General features: G+C 41.4%; 1 protein-coding gene across 2 annotated transcripts in view; it reads left to right on the top strand.

Annotated features, from left to right (window-relative positions):
- LOC135500025 (cardioacceleratory peptide receptor-like) overlaps nucleotides 1–12,069 on the top strand; it is a 112,735-nt gene extending 100,666 nt beyond the window's left edge. Inside the window, exons 5-12 of one of the 2 annotated variants that reach the window (XM_064791159.1) lie at nucleotides 4,579–4,717; nucleotides 5,075–5,178; nucleotides 6,310–6,403; nucleotides 6,881–7,026; nucleotides 7,314–7,458; nucleotides 8,757–8,876; nucleotides 9,441–9,621; nucleotides 10,228–12,069. In XM_064791159.1, coding sequence (XP_064647229.1) covers nucleotides 4,579–4,717; nucleotides 5,075–5,178; nucleotides 6,310–6,403; nucleotides 6,881–7,026; nucleotides 7,314–7,458; nucleotides 8,757–8,876; nucleotides 9,441–9,621; nucleotides 10,228–10,516 — 1,218 coding nt within the window. In that variant the 3' untranslated portion in view covers nucleotides 10,517–12,069. Of the gene's footprint in view, nucleotides 1–4,578; nucleotides 4,718–5,074; nucleotides 5,179–6,309; nucleotides 6,404–6,880; nucleotides 7,027–7,313; nucleotides 7,459–8,756; nucleotides 8,877–9,440; nucleotides 9,681–10,227 lie in introns of both variants that reach the window. The other variant, XM_064791160.1, reaches the window with a different exon arrangement.
- The last annotated feature ends 212 nt before the right edge of the window (nucleotides 12,070–12,281 follow it).

The raw sequence follows: 12,281 nt of genomic DNA, 5'->3' as shown, positions 1-12,281 counted from the left end.
CCTGACAGTTACCGCGAAACCAAGTGATGCTCTCACTATCACGCACTCATGCACAGCATATAGGCCTAGGCCTACAAAGAATTCAACGCTCTTACCAAAGTGTGTGCAAACCTTTGCTCCTTTAGCCACTTCCAATAGTGCTTTTTGTAAAGATTGGGATCTCCTTTCGATGAGGAGTCCAACGCCGCCATTATCATGCTTCACGTTGGCCACGTGAGGTCCGAGTGGGTTTTGGTAAATGTCATTTTCGCACCTTTGAAAACTTCGAAAAAGTCACAAAAAGAGTCCGCCATTTTCCATTCCGGAATATGAATCAAAAGTATTGCCGGGGGCTACAATTAGACTGGGGCTGCAAATACCCCATTTTACCTTATAAAGAGGTGATTGATAAGAGGCCGTGTATACCCTTTGCAATTAGCACAGGTGGCACTACACAGTGGGGACGGGTCCTGAACCAAGATTTGGGGTGAAAACATCACTGTCTAGTTGATTGAGAGGGAATATCGTTTTCGTGATATTTTGCAGAATTACTGCCAAACCAGTATTGATATAAACGTTTCGCTTTAGCATCTATCGGATTATGTATCTATCATCAATATCCCGCATTTTCAGCGTTATATCACGCACAGATTGCGGATGCAGACCACTTTTAATCTACCTTGTACCCAGGTCTTACAGGCTTTTCAGTCCTATACATTCATGCTCATTGATGGTCATATGGGCCCTGGATCCAAGGCCCCTTTTTGAGTTTGATGGCAGAATTTTGCAAAAATTTACCCAATGAAGCGGTTGGAATATTGAGCTGAATTTTGCTTGCAGCATCTGAACAAAATCAACGACTACATTGGCAGTGTTTTATTGGTTCTGGTCTAGATATCAATTATGACAATATATCATTTTGGGTCATTTTTGGACGGATTTTTAGGGCAAATACGAGTGACGCTAAGATGCTAAAAATTTGGAACTTGAGGATAGATACATAATCTGATTGATGCTAAAGCGAAATATCGATACCAATGGTCGCTGGATTTGACTGAAAATCAAGGATGTTGTAGAGAGTACATAGATATACAATCACATGAAATTTGGTTGCAATCCGACTTTGTTTAATTTTCAAGGTGGCCGCCTGGCGGCCATATTTGAAGTCCGAGTGGGACAAATTTTTGGGGTAGAATAGAGGGTCCCTAGATATATTTCCTCACAAGTTTAGAACCTTCTAGTTCGAATTGAAACGAAACGTGCCACCTATCAGTGATTTAGTGAACTTTGCCCTCTGTGACCTTGAAAAGTGTGTCAAATCAAAAACCCGGGTGATATGTCATTTAACCTTTTTAGATACACCAACCATAAAAAAATTCATCACTCTACGTACAACCATTAGCTTCAAAACAGCAAAAAAACAATTTCCAAGATGGCCGCCTGGAGGCCAGAAAGTAGGGTATATCGCGAAAAAGAAAAGTAAGTCCGGGCATATTGCCCAAAGCTACCATCACACCAAGTTTAAGCCCTCTAGCCCAAGCGGTTACGAAATGTGCTCCCCTACGAACACGGTCAACAACGACAACCACGGACTGACCTCGGATGATTTCATCCTCTGAAACTGGAAGAGCATACAATTTGGACAGCAATGATGACATGTTCTCAACAGAAATACAAAGCTCACTTACCTCAAATCCACTATGACTTCAGTGAACACAATCTCTCACTTTACCTTAAATCCACTTTCCTTCTCCTAGTTCGAAATGAAGCAGTTTGAAGGGTCTAGAGGAGACCATACCATTTCTATCTTGAGACATGAGCGTTCCTTGATTCCCGAATAATAAACACTTTCTGTCGAAGCTTTCACACTGCGGTCCTAGTTCCCAGTTCATCAGTTCGTAATGCGGGTAGGTAAGGACTGCAAAACAAAGAGTAACAAGGGAGTTAAGAAAGTATGGGTTTCTGTCCTGATGCATTACATGTAATAGATGTCAGCCCAGGGAGGAGAGCGAGGCACTCCCAAAGAAGGGGTAAGCACAAAAGTGTTTGATGGATTTTTATCAAATCTCCATGGAAAGCACTGGGAGTGCACAGCTTCAATCCACACCCCATTCTTTTTTCAGGGAACATGAACATACATACCCCTTTCTAAGAGAGTTCCCCCCACCCTCAGCAGGATGGACAGTCACACACACTGAAGCAGCACTATGAATCCTACTGGAGAAATGATGTAGGCCTATTTAGTGTATCATTTAGTGAACTAAAATTGAAAGCTAAAAATAAAGTCTCCGGGTATACACCCTGATATATGACATGGCAAACAACTATGAGGATCAGGTCTAGGCATATGTTGTGTCTGATAAAACTCTAGGGCGAGGAGAACAAAATTATTCAACAGAACATAGGGGCTATCTAAAGTTTTTACCTAAGAGAGCTTGAAAAAAGAAAGCAGTTTTCTTGTCGGAGGAACGATAGATTTGGCCGAAAACTTACAAACTTTTAATCGTAGATCTCACACAGCAAAGCACCATATCTGTATGTTAGTTAAATATATCAGCACGTGCACATGGGCAAGAAACATCTAGCATCATTTTGGGCGCGTATCGAGTAGGCCTACTAGATGAGTAGGCCTAGATACATATAAAAACAGAAAGGCCGTCAAAATCCGATTAAGTTAACCTAAAATCGATAGCGCAAGTGTGAGAATACTGAACAGCACTTTACTTACAGAATTATTGCCCATAGAACCCCCTTTCACATCAGTTCCTTGCTATAAAATCCACGAAATCCTCTCTCCGTCACGAAACGTTCTCAAACCGCCAAATATCAACTTGCGTAGAGCCCCTGCCAGTGCATGACGCATGTGCACATGCAACATATCGAGGCCTCACAAGGGGAGGCCTCATCCAGAATCCACATACATGTACACGCCCAGGTATGTCCAACGCCGGTAGGAAGTCCTGACCCGCCTAAAATATTCAGTGTCTAGGTTGGAGGTCCATTTTTTTCCGCAAGCACCAACTTGTGACATTAGCAAATTATGCAGTTTATGTCAAAATCGGTCAAAATCAGTCCGTAATATCCTAATCACCATCAAGAAATTTTGAGGGGAATTAATTGGCTCCGAGTCTGTGGGTAGGTGTGCCCACTAAATTTTCGCGGCTGAAGTTTTTTTTACTTATTGTGGCCAATGTTACAAGATGGGTGAGTCCATTGGCAATGTATAATTTGTTACTTTGGTAGGATTAAGAACTAAGAATGCGGCCGATTTGTAACCTTAATTTGTTTGGACATTTTTCTTGGTCAATTTGAATTGGCCACCATAAATAACAAAGAATTTGATATGATATAACTCTTCTATCCTGCAATATAACAAGTGTACTATTGTCCACGGTGCGCATTCTGCTCCCGAGATATCACCTGAGTTGTTGAGTTAGTTCCCTGCCCGATTGAAATTGACCAGATGGCCGACAGACTTGTGCCATTGTCAACAGTTGGGTGGTGGTCGAATAAAACAAAAAGAGCGATTTCTGGTTTGTAGATGCGAAAAACGATTTTCTCTATCGTCATTCTTGCACACGAGAGTTTAAATAAGAATAAGTGATATATTTGGCAGCCTGTTGGCTCCGCGTAATAGGTATTCCTGACCCTCCTAACAAACTTCACTAGGGAAGCTTTCAAGTGTAGTTACTTCAGCCCAGAATTCGCTAATCTGGTTTCGGTTGTACATATGTATGTTTCATGTTTTATGTTTCTTGGGTTTTTTTACAAACACCCATCGGCCCTGCGAGACAGCTCTTTAAACTTTTAGTGGCGCAATCTAAATATGAAGCCATTAAATGTGGTGTCTGCAGGCCAGACAACGCCGTTTCGCGTTTTCTCGTTCCTTGTTTTACTTAGTCATACGCTGCTGCTTCACCCATCCCCTCCCCTGGGCGATTCGTTGTCTGTGGATCATCACTTTGATTGATATCCACGGCACGATAAGTGAAAGGTATTGGATTTGTTAATTACACCACCTGTTCATTAGTAAAGCAATAAATAAAAACAAGATTAATTTTTGCGATTGCGACGGCGTGATTCGCGGGAAGTAATTTACTGGCGGAACATGGTCTCCGAGGACACGACACTCGTGATGTTATTCTTCCGCTTATTGCGGGTAACCACATTACATGAAATAGATCAATCCAAACGGGAATTTCTCAGAGAATTAATAAAGAACCTGGCCCAAAAGGCAAAATGGGGAGTACCCGTGCAGCAGCCCAATCTGTGACATGAAAAGGAATGGTTACTTTATGAAATTAGGGAAGCTCGAAGTTTGAGCATGCGGTCAATGACGTCGTAGGTCAGACCTCGTGCCTTGTCGGTCAGACCTCGGCTTTGTCGTTCCTTATACCTAATAACAATTTCGAACACCTCAACGACGTTATTCTTATCCCTGCAGACCTTGACGTAATGCTATCTGGCGACAAAACTGGAATACTCAGTTGTCTGGTATCAGCTCGTGTAAACGTGAATTCTGTCTAGTAATAATTTCTGCATGACATTTTACGTTATTGAAATCCTATTTTTTAATTTATTTTCTTTTTCTCCCTGTAGACGGCGCAGGTGGTATTCCTCTTCATCCTCTTCAAATTTATTGTAATTGGAAACCTAGCTGTCCTGGTGGCCATCGGCGTGTCAAAGAGTGGTAGACGATCTCGCATGAACTTTTTCATCATGAACCTTTGCATAGCAGGTATGTTTCTATTTTTTGGTAATTGGAGCGAGTGGTTCCTTTAAGCCGACCCGACTTACCAGCAGTCCTATATATTCACATAAGGAATTCCAGATACACATGACGTCTTTTAAATAGCGGGCGACATACACCCACAGAGAAAAAACTAGTAGGTCTACGTGTCGACCCATTGCATTAAATTTAATGACGACAAGTCTTAACATAAGTGAAAATTGCGGTGTTTTACAATGTTGCCCATCCGATAGATTTTCTGGTCTAAATGCATCATGTGATATGCAATTTATGGTTTATAAAAGTACCAAACAACAACACAGTTACTTTTGTTGTACACTTATTCTTGTGCTTTATTGCTTTCAGATCTTTCCAATGCCTTCTTCAATGTCCTCACAGACACGATATGGAAAATCACAGTAAACTGGTACGCTGGACAAGCGGGATGTAAAATATTTAGATTCTTACAGGTGTGAATACATGTTTTCTTGCAATGTTTTCAAATTTTATGCTACGAAGATATTGCTAGCAATTGTTAACGGGAAAAAACGCCGCTTGTGCCCAGCTATCCTTGTACAAATACATGAATTCATTTCCGGATAGACGACAAAGCTAGACCACTCAGAAAGGAAAGTCATTTTACATTTTCATTACCATTGCATAGAAAGCCGATACTTACAACACGACATGATCGACGGTCACTGGCATTTTGTCAACAGAAGACTAGATTGCGTGTCCTATTAGTGGTACATCCATTCTACAAGGGAATGGCATGTCTTAAATTGCGCTGGGGTCGCGGGGCTGGTCATTCCTTCGTGTTGCTCTGATCATCGTCTATGATCAGAACTAAACTAATTAGTCCTCCATCATTCGTGAAAACAAAAATCTATGCTTGGTAAAAATGATGCGGGTTTTTGACATAAGATTTACATCTTTCCTGTCTTGTTTCCTGTGTTGTTGATGAGCCAATTTATACGGGAGAAACGGTCCTGCGTTAATTCAAGTTAACACAAGAAGGTATTGATCAACCTGAGAAGTCTGGTGTAACTAGTTCACGATTATTCCCGCATTTATAAAAAAAAAACAGGCTAAGTAGAATTTCCATGGGGTCAGGTTGAAACAATTTTTTCTTTGTACGCCGAACAAAAGTGCGCTTGATCTTCGGAAAAGTTCGCTCACGTAAATCATACGTAATGGGCCGGCCAAATATGCATAAATATCAAGAAACTTCTCGCACGATTTATCACCCCTAACTGGTGAGATCGATAGATGTATCTAATATTCATGAAATCAGCGTTCACGCGATTGAAATGACTTAAAATGCGCTAACTTGTAAAGAATCGTTGCGCGATATCATTCGACTTTCATGCTTGGTTGAGATACTGTGATGCGGCGTGATAAATCGTCGTCTAATGACAGTGCACTTGAACAGATATGGTTAATTATTCACCATTCTAGATCAGAGTACCGCTCAAAGTCTAGAACTTGCTAATTGAACCCAATCTTGTCCTGAGCTAACGCGTTCATGAAGAAAAAGTCACCCAAGGATTGCTCCAAATGAATGTTAAGCTTGCAATATTAACTTCGTTGTCTCTTTTCAGGGTGTGACCCAAACTGCCGCGACGTACGCCCTAGTTGCTCTCAGTATTGACCGACTCGACGCCATTGCGCGGCCGCTTAGCTTTACAGGGAGTGGTACGTATAAACAGGTCTCTCAAAAACTGTATCCATGAAGAACAGCAAACGAAATTTGTTTGTTTTAGATCTCGTTTGAAAGCGTATTCTTTGACTGCCACAGGCTGACCTTGTTCAGAATCAGGTTTTTTTAAATTTCGTTTGCCTTGTTCATATTCAAGACAAATTGAAGTTAACTATAATACAATACGTTTGACGGTGACGAAGAGTGGGACTGTTTCGTACACCAACAAGTATAAACAAATCAGAAATAAAATCTTACTTACTCTTTTCTTGTGGCTTAGGTAAAATAGGAATAAACAATGCCTCTGTACAATTATTAGACGCTAACATTCGCTGATACTTGGCAGTTATAGTATCAGTCTACTACGGCATTGTTGAAATTTATAGTGAGTATGATTGTTTCAACACAAAATTTTGAAATTCAAGTTGAACTTTTGAACGAAAGCATTTCATACAAACGTTTTGCATTTCCAGGTACCCGTGCCAAAGTGTTAGTTGGGACAGCTTGGGGTCTCTCCTTTCTATTTTCAACACCAATGATTGTCCTAAATAAGTATGAAATCATGCCAGACGGATTTAAAAACTGTTGGATATTCATGACAGAAACGTGGCACTGGCAGGTGAGTATTTTTTTGTTAATCTTTTATTTGTAATGGGTTTGACCGTTTCGGCACTAAGCGTTTGTTTACACAGGGTTTCAATCAAACAAAAAGATCATTAGCGAAGACAATAATGCATTAAAGACAGCAATTAACCAATTCTGGAAGGCAAAATTGACCTTAACTAGACCTTATTCTACAGAAGGTTTTCTCAGTCTTGCGTCGGCACGGCAGTGCCTTGTGTCATTTTCATGGAAACAACCACCAAAAACCGTTGATGAAACTTTCCAACTTTCTCTCTTTTTCAGGTGTATATAACGCTAATAGCCATATCCTTGTTTATAATTCCTGCCATCATCATCGCCGTATGTTATGGCATCATCATATTCATCGTATGGGTAAAATCACGAGACCTCTTGCCAAAAAAGAAATCGAAGAAATCAAAAACCAACGGTAAGTCAAGTTTACTTCAATGACATTACAGGTTACAATCCGGACGCAGTGTTATTTGTCTCCTCTTTCCCATAACCCCTTCTCCCCTTCCTCTTAAGAGAAAGAAAAATATGATGACGAAATCGGGCTGCATCGGGAGCCTTCAATGTATAATAGGCAAGGTGATTCGGACACGGACACTTTTGACTTGAAATCTGAAACACAAACAAGGATATATGCTTAAAGGGAGACTTTAGGCAGAGGCCAGGTAGTCACCGATAGGGGACTCTCCTATCTCTCAGTACATTGAAACCATTGCTGAATCAAACAGAATTCCCTAGCAATGCGTAATAGTCACATAAAGTCCACCAATTTGAACTGCTAGCAACTGCCTGTATTCCGCTATAAACGGCTCTCATACCGAATGTTTTGTTTATAGTATGTGAAACAGACTCAAGCCTCGGTATATCACTAACTATACTATTGGGAAATGATCAAATGCCCTTTCCCTTGGATGAACGGTCTCGTCTTTCTAGACGGGATCAAAGTCAAGCTTGCTGTGCGGTTCTCAGGATCGTCAATAACTCGAGAGAGAATATCAGAGGCGAGGATTATCCTTGCAAGATAAATAACGTGGGAGATTCATGCATAAGAAATGAAATCCACTGGGCTGTCGGGTTGGCGCAGTGGAAACATAGCGCCTTTCAGCACTGATGTCCCAGGTGTGCGATTCCCGGTCATTCCTGGTACACTCATGACTGTGATAGCGAGAGGAGTTTCTACTGCAGCCTTGGTTTCCTCCAGGGTCTCCGGTTGCCTTCTGCTTACATTTCAGTCACCCAATATTGGTTATTGCTCTCCACTCAAAAGTTATTTTTAAATATGAAATCGAATCTTCCGTTCAGCGCCCATACGACGAAATGTCTGCCATATCTTAGAGTAACCAGCTCTCTAAGCCCATATGGACCATGCAATATGAATGTTGTAGTCGATAATCTGAACGACATTTCCTAGCAATAATCAGTTCTTGTTTGCTGGTTTGTGTTTCCATCCACAGGCCAGTCGTACACTTTCCGTGGCAAATTGCGATGGGGGGTATTGCTGGAAGTGACAAGCTCATATTTTAAACTGCCGCCATGGCGGAACTATCGTGCAGGCTTTCCGATCAAAATGCAGTTCATGTCATCTGCTGGCCTTTTGTGTCCTCCAGTGCAACAGGTAATAGGTACAGTTAAAAATATCTCTCTCGTCAGGTATAGAACACAATAGCGATTTTATATCCAAATCATCAACAGCATGACTTCAATGTCTTATTCCAGGCACAATCCTTGACGACTGTGACAATGACACATGTCGGAGCTCGGACAGATCCAGTTCCCGCGGAGTCATACCGCAAGCTAAAATACGAACAATCAAAATGACTTTAGTAATCGTCATAGGTAGGTAAAACCTGTCAAAATATGTAAAACATGCTAGGCCGGTATGAGAATGATGTTCTGTCCTTAAGGTAAGGTGTCCGAAGATTGAAATCTTGGTAAGGTGTCCGAGGATACAAAACATCATCTGGCCTTGTACGGTTTCAATCTATACTGTGCGCAATCATTCATTATTGGACTCGAGAGCAGATTATTGTTTCCAGGGGCACCTTAGTCTGCACTGAATCCCCTCAACTCGACTTCAAGCAAAGCCGGCAACAGCCGTCTAAGCAGCCGCAAACGTTCGTGTTGAAATTTGGGGCGATTTAGTCAAGGGGCCAAACTTACATAAAACATTCGTATTTTGTACACGTCTGGACGTGTTTGATGATGGTGTCTTTTACTATTCAACAGTGTTCAGATTATAGCTCCCACAGAAGCCATTTGCCTAAAACATTAAAGTGGTTCGTAACCCCTGTATACTCGAGTAAATTGCATTGTGGCTATCATTATTCCTCCCAGGTTCAAGTGACATCATGAGAGTTGACACAAATATCATTAGGATGATATGGAATCTTTATTTTGCAGTCTTCATCATCTGTTGGACGCCATATTTTCTCTTCGACCTCTTGGACGTTTTCGGCCATATTGCCCAGAGCTCCAAGAAAGCGGCAACGGTAGTCTTCATAAATAGTCTGGCGCCATTGAACAGTGCCGCCAACCCCATCATCTACGGCATATTCAGTACTAGGATATGTAGAAATCTCAGGTTAGATGCGCTGCGTGCTCGCTACGCCGTCTCTAGTCGAGGAAGAAGTAAATTTACATGTAAGATATGTCCATTTTGTTTCCCGGAACTGTCGCTAGGGGAAGAGAGTGCCGGTATTTGCTGCCATTTTAATAGACCCCAGCGACGAAGGCCTTCAAAACAGGAATATAGCATCATCGTCATCATCACTCCTGCAGGGCACAACCGAAATCTGGTAGTGAGAATGGCGCCCAATGCCGCAGCTATCTTCCCCTAGCGAGAGCTTTTGAAACCAAAATGAGATGTATCACTCGATATCTTTATTTTCCTCGTCATTGATCGAGGTTATTTATTTTCTCTTAATATGGCGAGCCTAAGCATAGCGCGAGCGAGATTTATAGACACTTTGACCGCGTCTATAAATCATTGCACTTTGGTTTGGATGCAGAAGGCAGAATGTGCGGACAAGTGTCCTCCGCGTGCAAAATGCATGGCAGCTTCCCTGGGCTTTTTTTGCGGTCATAATATTCTGCATACTTTCCCTTCAAGAATTCCAGGGTCAATTCATTACCTTTTGTTGTAGCGCATACATCTATACCTCTCTACTTTATGATTTTTTTTCTTCAGACGAATCGCGGCCTGCGATTGGGTCATGCAGAGGCTCTGCTGCTGTTGTCCGTGCATGAAGCGCCCCCTTGGCCTATTTGGTGGAACTACACGGTATTCGACAACAGTCGTGACGGACGTGTCGGTGACGGAAGACCAAGAGCGCCGAAAATCTGGCGCAAGATTGAGCCTGGAGCCGCAGAGACGAGTGGCGCCATACGACGGCGGCCATACGAAGGAAGCAAGGTCGTTGTTAAGATCTTTGCCAGAAGAGGGCGTAAAGTGCAAAGAGATGGAAAGTATAGCATAGTAGTGTTTCCTCTCAATTCCTAACTGAAAGATGACTTGTGTGCTCTGTACAGGGTGTGTCAAAAGGTACTTCGTTTAGACTCTTTCTTATAGTAGTTGGTGAATATCACCGTTTATGATGGTGGCTTCATAAATACACGGCCGTGTCAGCGGAGGAAACTAACAAAGCCGTTTAGCAGAGTCTGCGTTTTCAACACATTTTTGGCCAACAAAGCCTGTTTTCTTCTATTCATGTACCTGTTTCTAGGTGCTGGTGTGAAGCCTACAATGATTCACCGGACAGAATAATTAATATCTACCTTTTCTGAGGTTATTCTGGAGATGCATATTTTTGTCTTTATAAATTTTGGTAGGAGCATTATAGCGTTGACGTAATTTGTACTATCATCAAAGAGCTTCAAATGAAGACCTTCATGTATTACTTCTAATTCCAAAGGAATCGGAAAGCTATTTCATTTCAGCCATTAACACTCAAGATTTTGCGTGATATCGGTGTCAAAAACAATCACTTGACCAGGGCCCAGTTGTTAGAAAGCATGTTAGCTCATATTCTAAAACATCTGGATTTAGAATGAACCGCACTTTACATAGTAATGCACTATGCACCTACGAAGCCTCGTTTTGAATTCAGCAGTTATGGAGAGGCAACAAAACCGCTTGGGTTGGTGCAAAAGATGGAAGCATCATGTTGACATGTTGTTACATGCGCATTGATGTACATGAGAAAACATATCAGCATGATAAAAAGAGCCAACATGCTTTCTTACAAACGGGCCCAGGTGGTCACTGGTACATGCGGACGACATACAGTATCTGTACTTTAGAATCCGGCGGGTCTCCACATTATATTCATAATTATTTCTGTATCTGTAGTTCGTAGTTTAAATAGCGCGTAATGGAACACGTATGAATTTTTGGCCAAACTGTTGTCCTGTTGGGTCCAAGTTACATTGTAGAACTGTTCGATAGACGTCATCTTATTTACCAGCGCACACTTTAAAATATGGATATTTTTGTTTGTTCATGTTATGTCAGTAGTGTATGGTAATGTTGACTGTGGACAAAATACAGAGTTGTATGGCGGGACGGGTCACTTCACATCCAATGGGAATGAAACCCAAACCATAACGTGACAATAGACAAAAAATGTCAATCAAATGCAAAGAAATTCAATGAGGCTTTCCAAATGCGTAAGAGCTGTGCACAGACCAATAGGGAGATTACTGATCCCTTATTATCATAATCTGCTTGTGAAATGTGGTTTCAACCAGTAGAATAATCCAACCAATGTTAATTGTGACTGAAAACAATAGAACACTCTCGTATAGCACCAGTATACATGTAGCGCATTCGTTTGAGTGAAGGAGTTACACGTGTGTGTGTATCTGGGGGTATACTTGACGACCGCCAATACTATTGAACTGTATAGCTGAATGTACTGTAATCTGCTTACTAATATGCGTTCTATGTGTTGTGTGTTTTTAACAATGCATTTTGTGTCGAAAATATTTTGTGTTCAAAATTATCAAATATCAAAAATAATAATAATAAAACGTGTACATAAACTCTTGTTGGTATTAGTAAGTGGCCCTAACGGTCTTTTTATAAACAAGCACCTTTGGAGCAGTAGCGGGCTAAGTGCAAATTTTGAGTTGGGTGAAAATCTATATTGATGTGAATGTATATCTTTCGGGGCAATACTGTTATAAATCAAAGTTCGAATTGTCATCATGTTTATGCATGATACTGGCTGCATATCAACTATG

Source organism: Lineus longissimus, chromosome 15, assembly GCF_910592395.1.
Source record: "Lineus longissimus chromosome 15, tnLinLong1.2, whole genome shotgun sequence".
NCBI lineage: Eukaryota > Metazoa > Nemertea > Pilidiophora > Heteronemertea > Lineidae > Lineus > Lineus longissimus.
Note: the sequence above shows the minus strand (reverse complement) of the source record. Positions and strands in the feature narration are given on the sequence as shown.